General features: G+C 35.4%; 1 protein-coding gene across 1 annotated transcript in view; it reads left to right on the top strand.

The window, feature by feature from the left end:
- Positions 1–16,423, top strand: part of LOC150104794 (uncharacterized) — an 87,768-nt gene extending 71,345 nt beyond the window's left edge. The window contains exons 5-6 of the mRNA XM_090395970.1: positions 5,865–6,048; positions 12,554–16,423. Of these exons, the coding sequence (XP_090252096.1) occupies positions 5,865–6,037 (173 nt within the window). The 3' untranslated portion in view covers positions 6,038–6,048; positions 12,554–16,423. The remainder of the gene's footprint in view (positions 1–5,864; positions 6,049–12,553) is intronic.
- Positions 16,424–26,838: the final 10,415 nt, after the last annotated feature.

The raw sequence follows: 26,838 nt of genomic DNA, 5'->3' as shown, positions 1-26,838 counted from the left end.
TCATTTGAGAAGAAATGAGAAGAAATGGAAAAAGCATTGGTGGGAAAAACGTACAATTAGGACAGGATACCAAGATGGTGAAAGAATTTAGAAAAAGACAAGTTTCATCGTCCAGTGCAGCACCATTGCTCTGCTTATTGGAGGCCGAAATAGCTTTAAAAATTCAATGTTTGGTTCACTACAGCAAAAATATCTAATTCATAGTCCACCTACTGTACTAATGAGCATATATACAAATAATGAGAAATACAAATAGCAAATTATCCTTCCATTTGAATATCAATCTCGCATATGAAATGCCGCTGAAGAGAGCAATTGTGTTTGATTCATAACCCATCGCTTACCATTTACACTAACACTGATGTACAGTTAATGCATACACTGCATACATTTCTTACTGATATTTAGAAAACATCTGTAGAAAATGGTCATTGTTCATCAGAATTCTAATAGATGATTCCTACACTCTTCTCCAAATCTTAGGACGAGTGGCCGCTATTTAGCACTACTTCACATTAAAACTCAATCGACAAAGCAAATATTCTTCCTCTTCACCCATTCATTTTCTCGACTGCAGCCTGAACAACCACTACCATACACGATTACAAAAAAATAAAATAAAAAATCAAACTTGCCATAATAGGTCACACACCAATCGAGTAATATATATCTCTCTGTTATATTGTATTATATATTTCAACTAGTTCACTTTGGCATAGACACCGTGCATAAGTAAAATGGGAGAACTGGAAAAATACCTGCTTGGTACTGGCATGCATGATTAGAGGGTTCTGGTACATCACATATTCTGCTTTTCTTTTCAAGTTTCGTTGTAAACAGAAATAATTTGCTACTAGTCAGGTGAGAATCAATAGAATTTAATTTTACTCTCCTTTAGTTTTCATATCAAGAGTTTTTTTCTTGTGTTCTTCCAATTTTACTTCCAGATTCTTTTTAAAACGGTCAATGTGTGAAAAAATCCATTTTATTTTATTTATTTTATTTTTTATTTTTTGGTGCTTTGTCTGAATACGCAGAACATGCATTCTTTCACCTGACTGTACACCCCTGCTCGAAGGCATCTTACTCAGCATCCGTTGCACCATCTGGCTGTTAAGTAACTTATGCAAAAGTTCTGGAACTCGGCGAGACCTGAAGACATATTGACCTCTGCGTTTTGGTGTGTGTGATCGTACTCTAACTTGTAAATGACGATTTAACAATTAATTCGTCAACGATAGACATTTCTATAGGGAGTGGTATCACTGGAGGCCGTCAGCCAGCTGAAAATAACGTGACTACTGATTTGTCTTATTCACGCTTTCGTCACGTTTTTTCCGAGTCGTGACATTTTATTGAAGTACACCATCACGCTTTTTGGTGGTGATTTTCGTTAGGACGGTTTTCAGAATGCGGACATCGATATCAAATGAAATGAGAAATAGTTGCTCAATGAGATGCTAAAAAAGGAAGTTTCGGATTGATGTTGAGAACAATAGTTAATAATTATTTACGTCCTAGAAGATTTTCGTTCCCACTGTATAATATATCAATGGCTTTTGCAGTCTAGACAAGTATATTTTGTAGCCCAGAAATTTTATTTCATGTCTAGGCTAAAATATATATACCAACCAGATGGAAATCTTTTATTAAACCGATATTGAATGACAGTTTCGCGTTGAGAAACGAAAAAAATCTGTTTTTAGAAGATTCCGATGTTTTGATCATTACCATAATACAGAAGCAGGCTTCTGAACTTCCAGATGAGACTTTCGATACGTTGTCGCCTGTGGACTGTTGCACAACCGAAAGAAACAACTAAAACCCTCACAGCAAGTCATGAACACCTCGCCCACCTAGTGCTATATAGTGGAGTAATCGCGATAGCATGGCCTAATTTAGCTTGTCAGTGCTGGACCCCCCGCTAGTATTTCCCTCAAATGTCAAAAAACCAGTTCACCCCAGCCATTTGCTTAAAATGGCTAGTAATGCGAAAATTTTATAACTGGTATCCCGCCAATTTTAAAATGGATAAAAGATGTTTTAGTGTTTGTGTGTGTATATTATATATATATATATATATATATATATATATATATATATATAAAATCTGAAAATAAAATTTAAAACGAAATGGTAATAAATCACCTGGATTCGTCATTTGGGTAGAACAAATATTACGACGATAGCCAAGTATTCATTCTAACACTTACCTGTTTCCAACATACCCCTCACCGCTTTAAATGGAAAAGTAAATTAACTGCCTGGTCTGCTTAAATGGACACACTATTGAAGCTTTTATTTGCTAGACCAAATAAGATCCCATATGGACTGACAGAAGTAATTTATTCTCCAATATCCATATGGATGTGACCTGTGTAACATTTATAACGCATAAAATATTAAGCTCCTTGTTCTTTCAATCCCCGTTTTCCCCTTCTCAGTAGTAGCCTTGGTATAAAAAGGTTACGACTCATGTGCTTAGTAAATCATTCGAAGTCTGGATTTAAGGTCGCGGCTTTCAACAATAGAAATGGACCTGCGGATTCAAGGTTATTACCCTATTGCGGCCTGAAATCGAGGGTCACCAAAGTAGCAAGCCCAGGAATTTTTATTATTATTATTATTGTTGTTGTTGTTATTATTCCCATTGACGTTTTTATGTGGAATTCCAGTTTAGAAACAAAGAACTCCCAATATCGTAAGATAAAAGCGGCATTGTAATGAATGGTTGTAAGAAGTCCGTGTACGGATAATACATGATTGTATTTCTTCCTGAGAACATTTTTACCCTTTTGCATTTCCCATTTCTGATTTCCAGTCGTTAATATTCTAAGGCGGAGTGATATTTTACCAGTTAATGTTTTAAGGATACAATGATTCGCTAGGAATTCCGTTTACGAAAATAGTATTTATGCAATAAAAGGTTTATAAGAATGAAAAAAGAAAGTTTCCCTGAAATTTATTCCATTGTTTAATACCCAGAAAACCTAGAAGAAATAGAGGAAATTCCTAAAGGAAAAACCCATACAGTCCGAATAATTTTGATAAAAAAAAAAAAACTAACAGAAATAATAAACTAAAGATATACAACTGAATATATATTTTTTTTTTAATAATGACAACCCAGCGGAATGAAAATTAATTCTGCTGTCCCGCCTACTGTTTGTAAAGTAGACCTTTGTTTCTCATAATTTATGACTCTTTTACACTGACCTTTGATCTGTACGTCTTTAGATGGAAACATGTACTTATAGGACTTAATAGCTTATATTAGGTTTTGTCTTTCTCATCGTACTGGCAAGCATGAGGATGACCCCTTTTATCTTTCACTGCTAAGCAGAGACGAGTATTAGCATCAAGCTACGGTCTGGTTGTCCCCTTAACAAGTCACGTTCGATCTAAAAGTGTCCCACTCACAACCAGCTGACGTGTTGGCTGATAACCAATTATATCTGACACGGAAATTCAGTACCGCACTATTCTGAGCGTGCCGGGAAAAGGAGTCCGTTCTTGGGTGCGAATGTCATACGGGCGGGGCTGGAGGGTGTGGGAAAAATTCAACCAGGAGACGTGTGTTGACCCTAAGTTCATTAGATCGTGCACGCATGACGCTCACGCATATAAAGCTTTACTTTCTGTGTATGTGTGCGTGTGTGTGTGTGTGTGTGTGTGTGTGTGAGAGAGAGAGAGAGCGCGAAAATACAATTTATAGTACGGTCTGTTCTGCTTAAACTGTGTACATAATACACTTCCTGTTAAGGATGTACCTATTAGGCGACTATTTTTACTGTATTTAATAAATTTAAATACAATGAAAGCGTGAATGAAAGACTTGTTAACTGATAACGTCTTGGCAAAGACTCTTTGCATAAAATAAATCTACACGGTTTTCGTTGTTTAGAAAGGAAACGCGTTCACGCATCTAATAAGATAGTAATGACCATTGATGCAGTTGTAAGGATGGTGGAGGAAGTGGACCTACTGAGGAATTAAGAGAGAAAAAAAAAACAGGGAAAAAACTTTTTAAGTTATAATTCCTTACATTGCAATACCTAGTAGTACACATTGAGAGTATTCAAAGACAGCAGTTTCATTTAAGTTCTGTAAACTTTAATCTTCCTTTTGTCGTTCACACGTTTTCTTTTTGTCGGTTATTAAGATAGATATAGAAATAAAAATTCCAAACGTAAAATTTATGTTCGAAAAAAATCAATCGTTTTCTTCATTTAAAATGTTGATTTAAAGAAATATCGTCACCGTGAGTATCGCAATGAAAGTTGTTTTCGAAACTAAGAACTAGTACACATTGATTAATTAGAAAATCCTACTGTTTTTTTCAGTTATTAAATAAAATTGCAATCATCACTTGATTTGAAACTCCTCTTTTTCCCACCCATCGTTTTTCTTTGCCAAGCGACGGAGTAGGATTTTATTTTTTTATGGTTGTTTTTACCATTATTTATTTTTCTAATTTAAATATCCGAAATCTGACTAATAATTTCCTTGCAGATAAATTTTGCTTCTTTTGTCACGCTGGTGTTGTTAGCTGACTTGAAGATTTTAATTCCCAGTTGTCAAAAGTCTAATTGATCTGTAGAATATACATATTTGTGTCAAACTGTAAAAAAGATTTTTTTTAATTCATTGATCATTTTTGTAGAAAAGCCTGAATAAACTTTTAGTTTTGCCAATGAATTCAAATAACATTTAAATGTAATACAAATCTGATCTCCATGACAGTTACCTATTCCTCTCACCCCTCCCCAAAGAAAACTGGCCAGAGAACGCACTCACGGTCAACAGATATAATTTACCAGCCTCAGAGTCTCACGTTGGCCATAATTCTAACTAACTCAACCCAAGCCTATTCGCCCTTCAGCTTAGCTTGTGATTTGCAATTCTGCAGATGACCTTTTCCATTACAGACAAAACAAAGTCGAAACATTCTTGTTTTCCAGTTGAATATTTTCTCTCACAGACGGGTACCGATAATTCTCTACATGTGCAAAGAAAAAAAAAATGACCGCAAAAAAATCTAATTCTAATTAAATCGGCGTTCGTGTGACACAGGAACAACACCAATTTCATTAACGATATCCACGAGGTGCAGCATTGGAAAATATCCCCTTCGGACTTTAAGTGTTTATTATATCGGGACTCAGAATAAACTGGAGAAACACGACTCGTAGAAAATAACAACCCTATGTGGCGGCAGTGGTGTGCGGAATAAGCTACCAAGAGAGATAATGTCCTTTGTTTGTGGGCAATTGACCAGTAGCTAGTTTTGTAGAACCGTCACACGGTTCCATTATCAGTTGGGCCGTAGGGCGGGGTCCGCCCTACGGCCCCGCACAGTCGTAATGGTCATGGGAACATCGGAATTAACGACATGCAATAGGCCGACATTAATGGCCGTGTTGATAAAGCTAGAAAGCCCTCTGGAAGTATGGGAATAGAGTTGAGTTATCCGCGGGCAACGAGACAGGTTGTAATTTGTCATTGTTGAAGTGATCGCTTGTTGCTGACGTAATAATCAGTTTAAAGGCAACTTTTTTGTAATGCACTTGTGATTACGTATAATGTTAAACTAGGAAGAGATTTGATGCTTCAACGAGCGATGTTCGCTGTCTAGATTTATCAGTGTAATGGCCTTGGACGAAGAGGAATCTTAACACCTCTACTCCCTAAGGAACTTCCGCACCTGTTCGTGGTTAACCCTTAGCTTCTTGATACTTTTTTTCGCATTGCGACTTTCCCAAGATTAAGAATAATAATAACTAACTAACAAACAAACAAAAAAATACCACTAAGATTTGTGGCTTCATTTTTTCTCCTTTATTTGTTTATTTATTTTTTTCTAGGTGAAAAGCCGTACACCTGTACGTGGGAAGGATGCACGTGGAAGTTCGCGCGCTCTGATGAACTGACCCGACACTACCGCAAACACACGGGTCAGAAGCCATTTAAATGCCAGCTGTGCCAACGATCGTTTTCTAGATCTGACCATCTTTCTTTGCACATGAAGCGACACTAGAAGCGAACCAGGTAAGCTTTTCTAGAATCGATTGCATTTCTCATATAATATTCTATTCATTCTATGATTGCTTTTACATCAGTTTACTGTTGACACCCCCCCCACACACACACACGCACACACAGAGAGAGAGAGGAAATGTCATACCCTTGAGCATATCTGTGCATATAAAGATTTCTAAGAAATATAGAGTTTAGATTTGCTCTTTCTTTTGATTGCGTGAACAATTAGTCAGTAAAACCAACTGTCAAATCTCCATCGAAATTTGGAGGCATTTCAGTGTTGTTTCTTTCCTAAATTTTTCAAAATTCGACTACTATTTTCCCTCCCTTGTTTTTTTAGTAGTGTGTTCATTTGTCACTCGCTGTTTCTAACTGGATTGCAAGTTAGCCTACAGAAAACTTACAATAGCTTTTCTTTTATATAATTATCTGTTATATCTGACCATGTCGTGTTTATTTTCCTTGAATAACTAGCTTAGTATGAATTCATGTAATTATGCAATTGTTATTTAGTTTTCACTGTATGCCTGCCTATGTGAACATCAACTAATCGGTGTGTTATTAGATTCTGATTATAATGACTATGAGGTAATTGCTTGCGGTCTTAAAATCACGTTTCTAATTTTTGGATTGGTTACCTTCAAGTTTCATGCTAAAGTGCACATATACAGAATCCACATGTCATGGGTCCGAGCCTGAGCTCTGTCACATCCATGCAACATACGTTTATCGATTAACCCGGCTCTTCGAACTAGTTCATTTAATGAGCTTACTTAGTTTTTCGTTCTCCCATTTAATAAATATTCCAGTGGCCTTTTATCTTTTTTCTTAGCAGTTTTGTAACTGCATCAATCAACTTGATGCAGTTACAAAACTGTCTCTAATCTTTTCTCTTTCTTCTAATCTTTTCTAATCTTCTAAAAATTGTTACTGTCTCTAATCTTTTCTGGAACCACGTGATTTTATTGTGACCGGTTTCATGAAGCCTTAATTTCCTGTGTTCAGTTCAGTTCAAAAAACCTTGTTAACTTCATTATTTTGTCTCAATAGGTGAAATAAAGTAATTTTCTTTATTTGGAAAGATAAAATGTTTACAATCGAACCATTTTCAAGGACAAAAATGGAAGGGGACAGCAGATCATTTCGAAATTATATATAGCAGTTAACTCTATTTTGAAATTATAGAATTGAATAAAATTGAGATTTTAGGATATAGGTATAATTGCATACGTCCAGGTATTTCTATTTTAATTTCATCCGGATCATTTTTACTATTGGACTTTGGCGTTTAGTGATTCGAAAGGATTGTACTAATTAATCCTTTCGAATCGTTAAAATTTGGAGATATTTCAGTTTTATTTTCAGTCTGCTTAATTTTAATCTCAGAAGTTTAATTTTAATACGAGCACTGTACATAATCCAAACACCGATCTTGATTAACAACGAGAGTCTCTTGAACACAGTTAAGAGGTACGATATTTAATTAACCTAACTAATTAACAAATTTCGTTTTGAGTATCATAAAATTTCATTAGTGGAATAAAATGAAGCGAATAATGGAAATGCAAGTGCAAATTTATTTTTGATTTTATATTTACTTGTCCGGAAATCCTGCTTTAGCGATCAAACATGAAACTTTTTAAGTCACTTCATGTCTCCAATAAGTGGGACGGTGGTCTCGCACCGTACGATGAAATTCATCTCCTACAAACGCAATAGCATGCCCACAGCGGGATTTGAACCCTCAGCCGATTATTTGGAGAGCTGATAACCTATCCATTCGGTCAATCAGTCTAGCAGTGGATACTTTAAAAATGCAACTACGTCTGTCGACACGGCATCAATTTCCTATAGGTTCTGCAACGTCTAGCGAGTGGGAGTGATATTTAAAAAAATAAAAAAACGAGATTCAAATTCAACTTCAGGGGAAAAAGTACTTTATGAATTGAAAATTACAATTTTCTATTAAATTATAATTTCAGTGCTTCCTTTGAACTGATTAATTTATTAATTGAGCTTCCTATTTAAGGAACCTCAATGAAGCATTTAGTTTTATCCCAAAGATCGTATGTCAAAAACCAAAACCGACTATAATATTACCTGGATATCATAGCAAGTTTTGATATCACTTCCTTTAAAATTACCTACATCTGGCTCATATCCTGGAATTTTTGTCGCTAGCTTGCAAACATCGTGGGAATATTCAGATCTGTTGTCGTTAATTCCGGATATTTCACGTGGAACATGAAGAGATCTCCATGGAGAGTCCCTGTGGACCCAATACGTTGACGACATTTGATGCCGTTGGAAACTTACAAATCAAGAGTTGCAAATATGTATTACATAAAAATGAGTCTGCTTCATCCCAAAATTAAGTTTACTGTTGAAAAGGAATTACAAGTAGTATCATCATTTCTCGATGTTTGTCTCTAACATGAAACTGACGTTTCTCTTTTTCTATCAGTTTACTGCAAACCCACTTATTTCGCACTCTATGTGAACCTATCCTCTACATATCCTTCATCCGAAAACACAGTCTAATTAAGTTTCTCAATAAAAACTCACAGCATGCGCTCCTCCGAAGCACTTGCAGAAGAGGATATCTCAGCTTCCAAGCAAACGATGTTCTTAAATAGCTACATTCAAAAGTGACAAAAAATTATTCACCGTTTGCTCTAAATCCGCCAAACCAAGAGGAAATCCGTAGAAAAAAAACTTAGTCGTAAATGAAAAGTGCTTCCAAAAGTGTTGGAAGGATTCTCAAAAATCCCAATAAATAACACATTTTGATAAAATAGGTCATTTCATTACATCAATCTTTAGCTCTTCAACAAAATCTGGCAGGTGATTGCTCTCTCATAATGACTAACTAGCTTTTTCCTGTAGCTACTGGATTTTGATCAGCTCTCGCCCCTTATAACTTACCATATTTTGCTCAAATAAGCCATTGAGAAGCGAATCCCAGAACACCAGTACTACTATATTCTCTTTATCAAATCTCATAAGTCCAGATTGTCCTTGTATATAGTTGACAGTAACCAGATCTTTTGAATAATGGCAAATTGCTTCATTGAAATAGTTTTGATATGAACGTCTGTTCATCGAAAGTTCCAAAGTTTTATGACTTATCCTAATTTAAATTAATTTCCTAATTGTGTTATAGTTTGAAACTTTATACACGTGGATTACATGTAGAGCGATAACTGTTAAACGTGTGGTTATAATCCGTTGTATTTGAATATCCGTCGTTCTCTTCCTTTGATGCCCAGATGCTGTTTTGTGATACTCAGAAGAAATATCTGTTTATTAAGTTAGTTTAGTAAATTAACTATCTTGCTCTTCCACTGTGTTCACGTGTTCTTTGCCAATTCTGGAAAACCCAAAGCTTTCTTTACATCATCGGGCTGTCTGGTCAATTATTGTGATAATTAATGGTGTCAAGGATGCGATTATGAAATGCGCCTTTTTCACGATGGTCTACAATCATTTCCTCACTTGCTTTACACTTCATTTCATTCTGATAATTCTAAAATGAATAAAATTTTAAACGGCAAGGACAGCCAGTTTCTCTTCTCTTCTTGAAAAATTATTTGTCCTTTCATCGATTCGATGTTCTTCAGAAAGCCTCAAGCATTTCCTGCACGAGAAATCACGTTCTCGTTATTGGAAGAATAAGATAATGATAAATCGTTTGTTACTTATTTTGTGTGTGTGTGTGTGTGTGTGTGTGTGTGTGTGTGTGTGTGTGTGTGTGTGTGTGTGTGTGTGTGTGTGTGTGTGTGTGTGTGTGTGTGTGTGTGTGTGTGTGTGTGTGTGTGTGTGTGTGCGTGCGTGCGTGCGTGCGTGCGTGCGTGCGTGCGTGCGTGCGTGCGTGCGTGCGTGTGTGTGTGTGTCACAGTAATATCGGAATTCTGCTTAACGGTAATAACAATCCAACACTTACCAAACACTCCGTATGCGCGCGCACTGATATACGAGGTCTACCAGAAAAGCAATGTGGCAAAATTCGTATAAAATCGTGTATTCAATGAATCGTCTGATACATTGTAGTCACCTTCAAAAGAACTCCCCCTGCATGCATCACACCAGTTACAGTATTCCTTCCATTTAGTATAACAGGATTCGGAGTCCTGTTATTTCTGTTAGCTCGTTTATGATCCTTATCATTGCTCTTTGGATGTTTTCTACAGTTTCAGAATGGATGCCTTTCTTCTTGTTTCCGAGCTCGGGGAAAAAGAAAAAAGTTACACGGAGACGTGTCGGGCTAGTACGGTGGCTGTTCCTGTTAGAATGCATTTTTGGCTAAATACTCGCGAACTGACAGCGAATGAGAAGGCGCATTGTCGTGATGGAAGATCCAATCATTCGCAATCTCTACACGCACCCGTAAGACATGTTTTCGCAACTGTTCAAGGATTGCTTTGTAGTATATTTGATTTACAGTCTCTCCAAGAGGTTGTTCGTCCGTTCTTGTTGTGATACGTCGCCATGCACAATGCCTATCTTCTACGCGTTCTCTCTCCTCCAAAAACATCTTGTGCCATTTAAATACTTGAGCACGTGATAAAACAAAATCATTACCACACGCCTGCTTAATTTTATCGAACCTTACAACAGCACTGTCATTCAGTCTAACGCAAAATTTAATCGCACAACGTTGTTCAAGACTTCGCTTCTCCATTTTCTTGACAGACATACACTTACTGAAAACACAATAACTCGACAAGTGCTTATTCTACCGAAACTGGTACTGATACTTACGGAAATAGCTGGTATCACTCTAATATCACTCCAGCCGGCCTGGTTGGCCGATTGGTTAGCGTATCCGCTCTCCTGCCAAAAGGCTGCTGGTTCGAATCCCTCCGTGGGCATGGATGTGTGTGAAAGCACTAGTGGTGGTAGATGGCGTTGGTGTTAGATGATGTAGGTTGATGGAGTAGTGAGACGAAGAGTTGTAGAGTTGATGCCCTCCCTCGATGAGTCTTTGGACTCCCTGGAGGTGTGATATAATAATAACAATATACTACCTCATCATCGGTTCAACAGTACTGCCAGTTGTTACGAAAAAAAAAAAAATTATACGTCTCGAACTGACGAGGACACAAAGTTTCATACGTGTTGTGTTTATGTCATGAAAAGCTAGGGATGTAAATCATCCCAAAAAGAGAAATGTGATCTTGACTGAAGATCTGAATATTATCAAAAATAAGGAGAGTAAAGTGAGAGCTTTCTGACGAAAAATAAGACAGGGTATTGTGTTTTAGTATTGTTGAAGTTCACTAATTCGTCAGGAAATCACTCACTGTTTAAGAAGTTGGTTGTTGTTAGCGTATGGGACCTGATCTCAGATCCAAATACCAATACTGGTATCCCGGATTCTCCCATGCGCTAAAAAAAATTGGTTATGGATGGAACATCTTGAAACTTGAATTATTTGAGCTCTACAAGATTTGTAGAATACAGAAACGAGAGGAATTCCTTAATGCATAAGAAGAAGAGTCTGTGTGCGAAAGCACAGAGCGCTGGGATACTGTGGCATTTATAGAGAAAAGATAGGAAAAAAAACTACCAGAAAGAAGGCATGATAGCTTGCCCCAAGAGACTTGTGTGCGATCGAATAATTGGGAAGTGTAAAGAGCGACTTCATGAGTTGCTTCAACCCTTTTCATGTTTGTGTCGAATCCTATCTGGAAAGCAATAAACCTTAATGAAGGGCTTTTCAAATAAAGGTGAATTAGCCGGTTTCGGGCGGTAGGCTTTTCCTCCCTGAAACTCGGAGTTTTTCATTCCACAAAACAAGCAAACCAGCTCGAAGAACTTATCCAGTTTGCAGACATAATACACTGGCTTCATAACCTTAGTTGTTGTGTCGTAATTCCGAAACAACAACAACAATAGCCATATTTGTATTTAAAGATAATTAGTGTTGGGTAGGAGATCTGTTCTCAGTTAATTAGTGATCACCACATTAGTGAGCCTTCAAGTAGAGAAGAGGCTGTCTTTTGATAATATCTTCCTTTGGAGAGGTTAGAACAATGGAACATTGCTGACTTGCTTTCCTTTATAGGGATCGTCGCGTCATGTAGGTTTCTTTTCATGCTGCTGGGTAAACATCAGATAGGCATAACAACTTAAATGGACAAGTATAAGAAAGGAATTAATTCTGGAGTTCACATTTTAACCACATAAAGACTTTTTGAGCATTTGAGCATTTCGCCAGAATGACATCAAAAAACAAAAGATTGGATTATTCATGTGTTAGAACCATTGGAGGTTATTTCGCTTGGTCTTCTGCACAAATGTTAGAGAAGATGGAAATCCATATGACCGATTCCTGAGATTCGGATCTGAGGTTTTGATGCCAGGTTTCTATGAATATTAATAATTTGTATTTATATTATGCAAGGAGCCTGTGTATGCATATATTCAATGTTTTTCATTCCTTTAGTAGTATTTCATTTTTTTTTTCACAAATCAAACTAAACTAACTCTGAAATGCATTTATTATTTCCAGATACCATATTTTCAGAAGACTACAAGCTTGTTCTAATTATGGATCATCAACGTGGAGATTAAATCTCAGTATCGCCATCTGATGGAGATGCTTCGTTTGTTAATCCTCGAGGAGAGTGAGACTCATATTTACATATTGTGACTAAGAGGTTTCACCCAAAATCTCACTTCATAGAAAGCCACACAATCTTCTCCCCAAATGTGGTGCGAGTTGAACATCGTGGACAAGTATTCCGCGATCGTGACCATGGATTTATTAATGTTTTTTTTTTTTTTTTTTTTTTTTTTGAAAATTTAGACTTTGGCGCTTTGCTTGAAGATGAGAACAACAAAAGTTGTTATCTTGACAATGATTTACCAGAGAGAAAGAATTTTGACGATTTTGCGCCAATCTTTCCGCTGTGCACAACGTTATTTTATCATTTAGAACTGTGTGTTAGAAAGGCCAGTGTGATAAACAGTGCACTCACATGAGATAGTGTACAAATGTGCAACTGACTCCGTATTCAAATACGATTTCTATACCGGATGTGTTCTATTTAAGCGTACTTACCTCAACTAAGAAGCAAAGAGCTCCCCATTGTATGTACAACAACCCACAGTTGATTCTAACCAGAAATTAATTGTTTTCCCCTATTACTGAACGTTTTAGGTTGCTGCAAAGATCAGAAGTTAAGCAAATTATGAATACTGCTGGTGATTTGGAACTTCGATTCTGTCCTGAGTCTCTACTTAAAATTTTCTACACTGAGATTTTTAAATAATGGCCAGTATATAAAAGTATGCGTATACAAGCATATTGTTTTTTAAAATCCATATCACTCCCCCCCCTGTTTTATAAAGATCTCTTTCATATATAGCCGTTTTACAAATGAATTTAATCTGGTAATGACAGCCGCTTGCGTCGGTCACTCTTGTTCGAGGTAATTTATTAACATTTTGTCTTGAATATTTCTTTTTTCATTTTATCAGATTACGATAATTATCACAAAATTTTCTGTAGAGTTCCTGGTATACTACCTTAGCCCTAGTTTGAAATTTCAATTAAATTTAAATTTCAAACTAGTTTAAAAACTGTAAATACAACGATAATATAAGATATAAAATCTCCGATATTTTTATTTATTAAAATGTATATATCTTATTGTCACAGATATTCCGTGGCACTTCGAAGAACAATTAAATACTAACAAAAAAAAAAAAAAAAAGAAAAAAAAAGTGGAGCTGTTGGGGGCACTCTAACCACTTTAACATTAAACTTTAAACGTGGAATTGTTGTGAATATTAGCTTACGAGTATTTGTTTTCTTTTGACCATTAACGGTCCTATGCACAAATATATGCATTCCATTGTATACGACATCTCCATGCTGGAGTATTCTTTATCTTTTCTGTGAAATTTCAAGGGAACGTGTGTAGTAATCCCTAATTGATGTTTTGGCACAGAGAAATGCAGTCCTGAATGATCCATTTGAGATTATTCGGCATCAGATTTTAATATTTAATATTTACCATCGGATTTTTTTTTTCTGCGTTTGATATCTGTTTTTCGAATAGTATTCTCAAATTAATTTTCTTATTAAAACAAATCTCCGTAGCGAACATTTGTTTTCGTCTATAAACCAATGTTTTTTGCACTACGTAGCACTTTGAAAAATCTAATATTAAGCTTAGGAATTATATTAGTTTGGATTCCAGCGATCAACTATAGTTAAATATTTCAGGATTACATATATAAAATATCTATTCGGCATAAAGGTAGTTAATGAGGTGACGTAATAATAAACTGTCGAGAGAAATGCCTTTTGATTATCTAATAAGAAGCTAATTAGTCAAAAATGAAAAAAAATTGTAAAGATTAAAAAAAAATATATCGCGCCATAGCCAACTAACTTACTATTCACAGAGACAAGCCAACCCATCTGTCCATTACGTGCCTGCACTGATGTACTTATCAGATCGCTGATCAAACATGAGCGTGCCAAATTACCCACGGAAACCCCAGATTGATGAGTAGGAAATCAAGCAGCGAAATCCCTGCCACACAGACATTAGCGAACTCGATTATATTACTGGCTATGAGATACAAGTTTATAGTATGCGATAGGTTTATACCACCGCTTTACAAATTTCAGTTGTTTCCTCTATCTGCTCTTAGTTGGAGAACGAAACTATTGTTTCCTTCTAAATTCAGTAGATTTTTCTCAACTAAATATTGTTGAAATTTTAATTTTTTTTAAATTTTCGAAAAAACGTTTCAATATCATAAATTTGAATTTTTAGGTATGTTTTAACACCTCGGTTGTCTTTTCCTTATAAAGCAGTGATCACGGATTTCTATTTTTTTTTAGAATTGATATATTTGTACTCAGGTCACTTGCAAGTCTTTGTAGTGAATTGAGAAACATTTAAATCATTGTTCTCTAGCATGCCAGCTACTAAGCACGCTCAGTTAACCTGCGTGTCCATTTTCCATGTGTTAATCAAATATTTGCAGTTCAGGGGATCTAGTAGACTAATACAACTATAAGCAGGCCTTCTTGTTATTCACGTGCCTTAAAGCAATCTGAAAATAGTCATTCGTACCTTACTTTTTTCGATTAGTAAGCATTAACAATTAGGAAATCAAGTATTGTTCTTAGACAGAAAGACGAAAAAAAAAAAAAAAAAAGCCGTGGTCCCTAAAAACTTGCGCCTTTCAAGAGAAAGAAACTAGAACCCAAAATAAATCATGATAATGTGATGACGCGATCTTTATCTCACAAGCTATTATCGTTAAAATGATGTGTCAGTCACGTTCACGCCTAATTGGGATGTAAGATGACTTAACAGCTTAGCTTATCTATTATCAGTCTCTTTTGAGATTTTTGATAACCTTACTGGTTCATGATCAGATGGCAGATTTCATATTTAAATATCATCGCGGAGAGGTTTCGATCCACTTTATTATAACCTCGGAGAGCCTTTATATGCGTTTTCTATATTTGAGTGCCTTAAAAATCGTTTATTTTTTCATATATCCGCATTCGAAATCATGACAGTATTTGGTTGGCCATTCGAACAAAGACGTTTAACAAATCAGATACTTGTATTTTCTAAAGGATGTGTCGCACATGATTTTAAAGAAATCCAACATTCTCCGATTCATATTTTAGATGACATATTTAAAGGAAACCCACAAAATAACCTGCTAGAAATATATTTTGGTTAACCCAGTATGCGAACAACTCTCGCAGGTGTCTATGGATAAGAAGGATGTGACACGACAACCAGGATTTGTATATATTTATTTTGTGTAATATTTTTGAAAAGCGTCCCTTTGATGACGAATGAGAACAAAATGATTAAACTCCTAACTGGTGTTTTTTGTATGTAAATTGTTGTAAAAAATAAAAAATAAAATAAAAAAAAACGTGTACAATGGTACGAAATATGTATAAATGGCAATCGATGTGGTGCACTCCGTGATGCTTGCCTGACATCACGAATAATTTCCTCAATGGGCATTATTTTATCCTTGAACGAGTTCCTTAACTAAGTGCAAACATTGTGGACTTTGTATATTTAACGAGAACGAAATAAGTGTTAATGGACTCAGATAATTATGCACCTTGGTGACACTGTAAATTGTTGTTGTACTATTGTGTTGTTCCGCTACTACACTTCAGTGCATTTTGCGTGGCAGCAAACCGCGCCACTTGAAATCCTCTTCACAGAGTTTGCGGACTTGATAAAAGCCACTGTTGATTATGGGCATCATCTTTACATTCCATTTTTATAAACAGTTTTTGTTGACAATGTGTGAATCGTACACTCAGCGAAGATATTACAGATAATAAGTTATACATTTATGCTATATGCTATATTTTGTACTGGACGATTATGTAAATTACATTAAAAGCATTTTAAAAAGCCATTCTCTGTCTCTTTTTTGTTGGTGTCCTTCACTTTATGTAACTATCTCGTAGTACAATATTTTAGTTTCGTTGAGTTTAGCATGGAACTAATTGGGCAGCAATTAAATAGATAATTCTTTCTAATTAACAAATTAAATTTTAAGTTATTAACAAATTTGAAAGTTGAGACTGTTTCTTTCATTGTTTTTAAAGTTTAGGATAATTATACTGTTCACGAAAAATAAGAATACCGGTACAGAGAGATTTATCCTTGCAGTGGCAACAACATTTCTATGACTGACCACATAGATTACTTAAAAAAATCGCATTTATTTCATCATCAGTTCCCTCGTAAATCGCACTTCCCTTTTGCATCTCATCAAGTATTGTTATCAATTCGCCTGATACATCTAGTATGTCTTACCTTCAGAAAAATAAATGTCTTTCCTCCTGAGTGCCCCGGTTATTACATTATCGTTGCTAAGAGTCATTGCTGTTGGCTACACTTATTTAGCATCCAATTTATTAGGAAGTAAGTGACTAGTGATCATTTCTCAGAGAACCCTTGTCACGAAGTGACGTTCAAGATTCGAAAGATCGTACGTTTGGTGTCGTGTAAGTGGATCAGGGGATGTCATGTTGGATAAAATCAGCCGTCTGCCATAGCGGAAAATTACCGGAGTATGGACGTGACACGGGAACAAGAAAAACAGGTATAAGGAACGGTTGCGTCAGGTTCGCATGTGGAAGGTGTTCAGACACCTGTATGCCACCAATCAGACCGAGATACTTGTTTTTCCCCGGGTAGGATGGCTGTTTGACTCGGCGTCACCAGATGACGGGAATACAGAAAAGGTATGTGCGGTGGGGTGGGGGGGGGGAAGAGAAAGAGTCCACATTGTCTGCAGAATAACCCTCCGTGACTTGACCGATGCTAAATACACACGACAGACTCCTGCAAATGTTCCTCAGTTTCCTCGTTCCGAGCTGCAAGATGTTGCTTCGCACATCACCTACGAGTGTGCTGGAGGAAATATGTGACGACTCGTATTAACCCACAATATGTAATGTGTTGCATTGCTTGAACACATGTACGAGTGGCATTGTGAAGTGGTACATTAGCTGGGTCTTCCTTTCGAAATTAATATTAAATTCCAAATATGAACTTCCAAAATTCTCTTATGTTTTCAGTAATACTTTGCTTCGATATCGTTGCATTTATTGATGTTTGTAGTAAAGAAATTAAAGGTCAAGTGTACTTGCAGATACTAGATGTGTTTGCCACAACGATTCCTCAATTCTATGAATGTGACAGATTCGGTCTTAATATGATCTTATGAAGTTATCTCCAAGCATATCTGGAGTTTGTAGAATTACAAAAACAGTAAATACGCATACATGTAAAGAGTGCGTTAATTCTAGTTTTTTTTTATTTTTTTTATAACACGACAATACATACAGAGCTGGAGGAATTTTTTTAAACTTTATACATGTGCATACTGTTGGTTGAAAGCGATTTTGCCCGACCTAAAACCTGAGGAATTAACGTCTAAATGATTGGGCATCGTGGATAAATTTCATATAGTTTGAATGTATAAATGCTAGAAATTAGCCAGTCATGACGTTTTACAAATCATGTAGGTATGAATGCAATATTAGAGACCCGAATTATTCCATTCCTCTTTTAATTAAAAATATTGCTGTCTATTTCGTCCAACATTATGCCCACAGATAGTTGCTGTTGCATTTGACAACTATTTCTAGTTTAATTTTTCATGTTGTTTTTGACAAGCATATGTCAGATGTCTACTTTCTTCCAATAAAGTCCTACTTTCTCTTAATTTACTTTTATTTATATTTTACGGGACGTGTTTTACTCATTAACCGTTATCTTCCCGTTCACTTAAAAGAATTGTTTTACGTCCTTGGTTTGGTTTGGATATCGCCATGTTCGCTTATATTTGATTAATGTTAACTCGCTTCTTCCCCCCTCGTCCTCCCCATTAATGTTCCCTAATTAGGTTGTTTCCGGGCTGACACAAGTTGGCCAGAACGAGTTCCTCCATCCATGTAGTATGCTGGTGGAATCGTTCCATCATTTATCGCGTGTTCTTTTTCCCTTTCTTATCTCTCTCTCTCTCTCTCTCTCACACACATTGCTGTTACGCAAATATAATGACGGGGGGGGGGAGGTTTCCTAGGGCGTTTTTAAGTGTAGCTCTTCTTGTACTTTCCCTAACTAGTTCATTGGGGCAGATTTTCTTAAAGAAAGTGGCTTGAGGGTATCATTCTAGTCATGTGGTAACAACACTTATTTATTAATTGTTTCCTTAGAAACCGTTACTTGGCGTTCGACGATCAGATCTTATCACCATCGTGTCATGAACTTCTACTTGGCATTCATTTCGGTTCTTATTTGTCTATGTTCCATTTCCTTTCCACTTCTAAGGACTTTATTGGTTTGTTTGTCTTTTAATTTTCTCCACTACTACTGCGAACATTGTCTTAAGTCGTTTGTTGAATAAATATTCGATTATTATTAAAATATTATTCGCTTATTAAATATTATTATTTCCATATTGCAAAGGAAATAATAAAATTTATATACGTATAATCAAAATTCAGACTTGGATCATGGATGTTATTGGCGAATCTTCATGCAAATTAATATTAAATCTTCCTCTTAGAAGAAAAAATCTATTATGATGTCTAGTTGAAATATTCTTCACATTGTTCCAGGAACACAAACTCACTTGCGAATGGGCAAATAATTCAGAAACGATGTCTAGAAAATGGTTTACATTAGAAAACGCACACTTCTAAAATCAAGGTCAACGTTTAAACCTAATTTTTAGCAGGTCGCTAGTCACGCGGAAGTAATTTCGGGAGTTATAGAACAACGAGAAGGCATTTCAAAAGAAAGAATTTATGGCAGGTAGTAATTAGGGGTGCTGACCACGCTGAAAAGGATGCGGCAAAACAATCTGATTGCGGGACTGGGAATGAGAACACGAACGGAGTTATTGAATAGAAGTAGAAGAAGGAGGAGGAGGTGGTGGTTTAGGATTTCAACGGATAACTAATTCACGTGCGTTGTCTTCCCGACTGGTATAACAATTTTCATACTTATATAGCGACTAAATTTCTCACGCATCAGTTTCTTGCAATTATTTACTTCCGTCGAAGGACAATTGGATCGCACAGCATACCTCAGTCAACGGCCATTGTGCGAATTATGAAAGCCGTCATTTTTGTAAATTGTACATGTTTGTTCTTTAGAACGACATGTTTAATTCTTCGTTTAAAAAATAATAATAATAATCAGCCACAAAAAAAAAAGGTTTTCAGAATACTTTTAAGTTTGTCACCGGAGGTCCCAAGTTCGATTCAAACTAATGACGTCAAATTAAAGATTAGAGAACAGCATCAAGTAGGATATTAATTTATATTTCACATAATATTATATATGGCTTCTTATTTGATATACAGTTATTGTCATTTTCATAATAATTAGGATCTGTTAACGTCAGTTATAAATTCTCTTGCATTTCTTGCTACCCTTCTGGCTGAGCATATTACATGCTTAGGGACGGGTATTTCAACAAAGAATGCAAATGCAAATATTTATTAAATAAAATTGAAAGTTATTCAGTAATAAATATTGTGAATAACAGTTTAGAGTTTAAAAATTGAGCTTTTTTTAAAATTCACCATGAAGAACGACAAAGAGCCAAGAGGCTATTTTTTCTGGCTGCGTAAATTAAGTTAAGGGGATAATAAATCTCTCATTATTTTAAAGCCGGATACGAAACTCAGAGATCGAAATCTAAGAGTTTCATGCCGAAGAACTATCGGCGAGTCCAAGCGTAAGTCAACACCTGGATGGTACAACACTAGGGCAACTCCGAGCAAAGGTGGAGCAAGATCCATCACTATGCTTAATATTTTCTCATAATGTAAAACACAGCTCCTAGGAGATGTATTACTGTTTTACATTATGAGCAGAGGTCACTACCCAGACCGGTTTCGACCTATATGTAAGTTCGGTTCACTTAAACCTTGGTATTATCCAGTTCTACCTATTCACTGATGAGACCTCAATAAAGGTCGAAACCGGCCTGGGTAGTGACCTATACTCATAATGTAAAACAGTAATACATCTCCTAGGAGCTGCGTTTTACATTATGAGAAAATATTAAGTATAATGATGGAGCTTGCTCCACCTTTGCTCCGATTTGCGCTAGTGTTGTACCACCCAGGTGTTGACTTACGCTTGGACTCGCCGATAGTTCTTCGGCATGAAACTCTTAGATTTCGATCTCCGAGTTTCGTATCCGGCTTTAAAATAATGAGGGATTTATTATCCCCTTAACTTAATTCACCATGAAGAAGTTAAACATCAGCTACTAACGTATCTCGACACATCTTTCTAATAACTGAACTTTTGTCATATTGTTTCAACATTTGTAACTGTAGCTACAGCGTTCCCCTCTCCCCCCCATCCCCAGAAAAATAAATAAATAAAATATTTACTCCAAGAAATTGCTTTTCCATCCACATGAAAAATAAGTATGAAAGTTCTTGGGCTTCCTGTAGCCTTTCTCAACATTCCCGTTTTCTTTAAATCGATTACACTATCGATTGACACATTTATCATTAAGCGAATCTACTAAATTCTCGTTGGACGAAATAATGACCAAACTTTTACGTAACATAAAACACGCTAACTGTTTGTTGATTTGTCAGTATTTTTTCACCTGCTGATTACAATTGGACTGGCGCACCTGCATATAAAACTAGGTGAATAACATCTTAGATTAGGTAACTATTGTTATTATTATTACTACTACGTTATACCTCCAAGGACTAATCGGGGGAGGGAACACTCCACATTGTCCGTCTACCCATAACGACACCTACCGCCCACTAATAGTATTTTTGTATATAAATTATATTCTCTGAACAATTTGCATGATGAAAAATTGTGTTTCAGAGAGGAAAAAAACCTTCCACGTTCGTATGAGGTAGAATAACTCACTGTTAGTTGAAACAGTCCATATAAGGACTCCTTAGGTTATGATGAGAATCTACCTCAGGTGTGAACAAAAGCATAATGTCCCGTTACTCCAAATACATTCAAGAGGCGCTAGCATCATGAGTGGTGTAGGTTGAATATTTGCATGGAAATCATCATTCTTTTATAAAAAAATATCCTGCATGGACAGGCAGTGGATTTACAGCCATGCTCCAGTTGAATGAAAAGGAAATTTTATGTATTAATACATGGCTAAATTAATAGGCAATCAGCGTTTTATTCTGGTATTACAAATATGTCATCAATTCTAACATTTCCTCACCCAAGACAAGTTCTTCCTGGATAGACACTTAGGCAATGTTCTTCCTGGAGTGTTAGGGTAGACAGACACTCTACCCTAACTAGTGTTCATTATTTACCCTTAGGGAAATGAAATTTTCCACTTTTATGTGCTATAATCAGTAATTTGGTAGTTTGTGAACCTTTGTCAAATGCAAACGTTGAGATGATCGATTAGGCACGATAGTGTTTCCTTAGTTCTGCTACTTTTTTTAGAGAATGATTCTTCCTTTTAGAAGTCGTGTTCTAAAATTAAAATTTTAATGGCATAGTGGCATGCTATTTGTTATCTTTATCCACAAATTATTGCAACGGACACTTTTGCACTTAATATAATCTTTTTATTTTAAGACAATTACTAGCCATAACCTCGATTAACAGACATAAATGAATAATAAAAATTTATTCTGAATAAAAGACACCTGAAGTAAAAGGACTTTAGATACAACTTTGCTTGTTATTGCCTTAATTGCACGTAACAATGTTTTTGAATGAAATTAGTAAAACAATACTATGTAGTAGTGTTTTACTAATCGGGGGTAGGAAAGAAAAATCAATTATATTACTTGATTGCATAATATGATTGGGCGGAAGTAAACAATTAATATTTGATCATCACCTAGATTAATATCTGAATGATGACGTCTCGTAGTCAAGCAATTTGCATCCTTTTCTTGGTGGTCAGAAATAAATTGCCACCGGGTACACACACAAAAAATAAAATAAAAGAAAAACGGAATCCTCATTTTCCTGTAAGGGCGCCCTCCACGGTTAATTAGAAGAATAATTCACTTATTCTTTTCTGTTTGTTTTTCCTTCTTTTTTTTCCCCCTTTTTTTTCTTTTTTTCTTTTTAACTGAGTGAGAAAATAATAAGTCGAGAAATACTTTTCTCTCAGTCCGCATTCGCTAGCGCCCAAAACACAGTATTTTTTTTTTTTTTCGTCGTTGTAGGTCTTGAATAAACAAGAGATTGGCTTCAAATCGGACAATGAGTATTCTACTACCGAAAACATTTCCATGCATCCATGTCACAGAGGGGTTCAAACCCACAGTATATAAGGAGGAAGAGAAGAGATGTTGTCTACTTGGCCAACAGACCAGATTGCTAACTGAAGCATTTAGTGAAAGCATGCGATGACACATCAAGCGTTTTTATTCTGCTAACAGAAACGTGCAGATACAATCAGGAATGGAGATGAGCCCTAAATCTGCTGTAACATATCAATTTAGCGCTATGAAAACATTGATCAAATTGTCCATTCTGAGACCAAAACTGAAATGGAAATTATATTTTGGTAAGAATCCCCTATATACACCAAATTTCATCTGAATCCACAAAAAACCATTTAAGAGATAAAAGGTGAAATACACGATAGTCATTGTTCCTGCTCCGTTGGGTTAAGGTCACGCACTACGATAATGATATGATTCGTGCAATATGTATATATAAACTTGCCAACAAATTCATCTCTTTTTTCTAACCATTTGCACACAGGTCACACACACAAGGCACCATCGTATATATCTACAGCGTGTGAACATTTATATATATATATATATATATATATATAAATGTAAAAAGTTTTTTACCTTGGGTATAATATACGTTAAAGATACTAAGCTATTTTAAATATAAACCTAGTTCTAATCCATTTCCCAAGACCTCAATAGACTGATGAGTCCTCAATAAAGGTCGAAACCGGTCTGGGTAGTGGCCCCTTGCCTTTAATGCATAGCATCATACATCTCCTCAAGGAGACGTGCCTTGCATTAAGGGTAAATATCAATAATAGTGATCAGAGCTTATCCTTTACCACGAGTTGCCTAAGACTTGCACTACGTACGGGTCACCCAGACTTGCACTACTTGCAGGTGCAAACTTGACCATTTCCCAGGTAAGCAAACTTGTCTGTTTGCTTACCTGGGAAATGGATTAAAACCAGGTTTATATTTAAAATAGCTTGGTATCTTTAACATATATATATCTTTAACATATATATATATATACACACACAGACGCATACAGTATATATATCGAATTTATTTGGGCTTTTACTTGTCGAGTAGTATTCTATGTCTGTAAATAAATGTGTTCACGCGACCTGTTTTCAAGACTGGAAAACCCGAGTTTCTGGGAGAAAAATCCTTCCACCGAATAGACCGGCTAACTGGCCTTTGACAGATTCAAATCCAGATTTTTAACCAAAAGGCTCCTTCGACAAACTGAGATACAGACGCTTTTTTTGCATATAGTTAGTTGCCGTAATGCACTATGACAAAATCAAGAACGAAAAATGGAGGTGACTTAACAACACGCATGGGATCATATCACCAAAATATGCTATTGGTGACATTGCTTCTTATTCTTGACAACAAAATGTACTTTTTTGATTGGCATGTTCACGTATATGCTTACTTGTCTTTTACTTGTTTTCGCTCACTGAATGTAGTAATCCATTTATTTAAAATAAGAGACTGCAGCCTAGATTTTAATATGCACGCAAAACAGATATGACGTAACACCTGTGTGAAATAAACATTCAGTAGAAAATAAATAATTAAAATCAATTAAAGCAAAACATTTTAGTATATACCATAATGTATATGAGAGAGAGAGAGAGAGCAGGGAGGGAGGGATTTATTTATTTCTGAGCAGGGGTGTCAAACTCGTGGCCCGCGGAGAGCATGCGCCCCCCCCCCCCAAAAGCAATTTCTTGCGGCCCACGACGCCTCATGGAAAGATAAAAAAAAAAAAGATTGCTTTTTATAATAAAACAGAAATACCGTATTTACTCGAATATAACTCGCCCTCACGTATCACTTGCACCCCTGATTTTACTTTACGAAAAAAGAAAATAAAACGTTTTGCATAATAAATCACATACGAAATAAAGTTGAACCACTTTCATGTGTGGGCGATAACTCGCTCCCCGCAGTAAACAACATGCCCTCCCCAAACTGCCACTATATTGCAGATGAAAGAAAAACAAGTAGTTTTATTGTACCACTGAATAAAGCACAGAGACTTTTGCTGTCTGTGTAATATGTTTCTCAACATGTGTAATATATTTATTTAGTCCAATTAGAGACAACTGGGATAAACACGGCATAACTAATGAATCACATGTCTCCTCCCATATTAACAATGCTGTTTAGACTCAAGCAAGACCATATGTTGCACCGGCAAACACAGTATCTAACTAAAAACTATTGATTTTAGTTAGATGTGTGTGAATGCGCCTACTAATTCAAATGCAAAGAAAGCAGCAATAAAAATAATTTCGGTTTAATTAATTTTTTTGAATACTTTTTATGAATAATTATGATTAATTATTCATAAAATAAGAATAATTCACAATAATAAGAATAATTTTTATGAATTTTAATGAATAATTAAGTTTCCGGTGTATACCGGAAGCTAAATTTTTTCGTAACAAACTAAGGATAATTGTTTTTACTTTCACTAAAGTGTGGCGCCATCTAATATCAATTTAGAACACTATGAATTAGAGGAAAAATTCACTACCGCTGTACATGAAAACGAATTGAATTATGATTCAAACCAACTTATCAAATGAATTTATAAATCAAACCGTCTATCTGTATAATTTATTCCTTTTTTTTTAAAAAAAAAAGATTATGGAACTCCTTTTCTGAGTTCCATAATTTGAAAACTAGTTAGTTATTTTCACATGCTGCTTAAAAAATGAAGGTATACTTTGTACAATTCATATGTAGTTTTGAAACAATTTACTTATAAATAGATAATGCAGGCTATCTGAAACCTGGAAGAAAGAACACACAAAGATTGAAAACAAAGAAGTATTTTTAGTTGCTATGAAATAATGCTATTAACGCTATTCATAATGTTATAAAATAACGAATTAATACTAACCGAAGTTTCATTTGTATTTGGATTGTTATTTTGAATACCTTTTTACTTTTATAATTTTACATAATGAGTAATATATATTTTCCAAAATGAACAGCCAACATTTCAGTATGCTTACCTAGTTAGAACTGACTCTCTGCATATATCATTATAGCAGTCTGAAAAAATACATGCTTCACTCATTTTATTTACTTGGCGATTTACTTATTAGCAAAAAAAAAAGAAAATCTTAAGACTAAAGATTAAGTACACAAATCACTTTTATATCCAATTATCACACAATTTAAAGAAATAATCCACATACTTCAGTGCAATACAAAGCATAAATTATAACTGCGTAGATATTGTTTTTGTAAATCTGCTGGCAACTTCGTCTGCAACTATTGTAATTACCGCCCTCTACAAACGTGTATTATTTTGAAATAAAGTTCCACTTGATGCTAAATTTATTATCAATAATTATTTATTTCCTAAAAGAAAAAAAAATGAGAATAATATGATTGACACAAATATGAATCTAAAGGTCAATCCCCCCCCCCCCCCCCACACACACACAGTATACCTTTATTATTATGTGACACCTCCAGGGAGAGTGTGCCAACAGCATCGAACGATTCTTGCTTAACTTTTTGCGAGCCATTAGTAGCAGAGGCTCTACCAATCGACTAAACTTTTCTCTGTTTCTTCTGGAAAAACTAAATAATCTGATTAATACATTTAGTTAAAATTATTAATTATAATAAATTATAATAAATAAATAATTATAATATTAATGATAATAAATTTAGCATCAAGTCGAACTTTATTTTAAAATAAAACAGGTGTTTGTAGAGGGCGGTAATTACAACAGTTGCAGACGAAGTTGGCAGCAGATTTACCAAAACAATATCTACGCAGTTATAATTTATGCTTTGTATTGCACTGAAGTATGTGGATTATTTCTTTAAATTGTGTGATAATTGGATATAAAAGTGATTTGTGTACTTAATCTTTAGTCTTAAGATTTTTTTTTTTTTTGCTAATAAGTAAATCGCCCAAGTAAATAAAATGAGTGAAGCACTGTATTTTTTCAGACTGCTATAATGATATATGCCGAGAGTCAGTTCTAACGAGGTAAGCATAC

The sequence above is a fragment of the Typopeltis vanoorti genome, chromosome 7 (assembly GCF_054136105.1).
Source record: "Typopeltis vanoorti isolate ZY-2024b chromosome 7, IOZ_Tvanoo_1.0, whole genome shotgun sequence".
NCBI lineage: Eukaryota > Metazoa > Arthropoda > Arachnida > Uropygi > Thelyphonidae > Typopeltis > Typopeltis vanoorti.
Note: the sequence above shows the minus strand (reverse complement) of the source record. Positions and strands in the feature narration are given on the sequence as shown.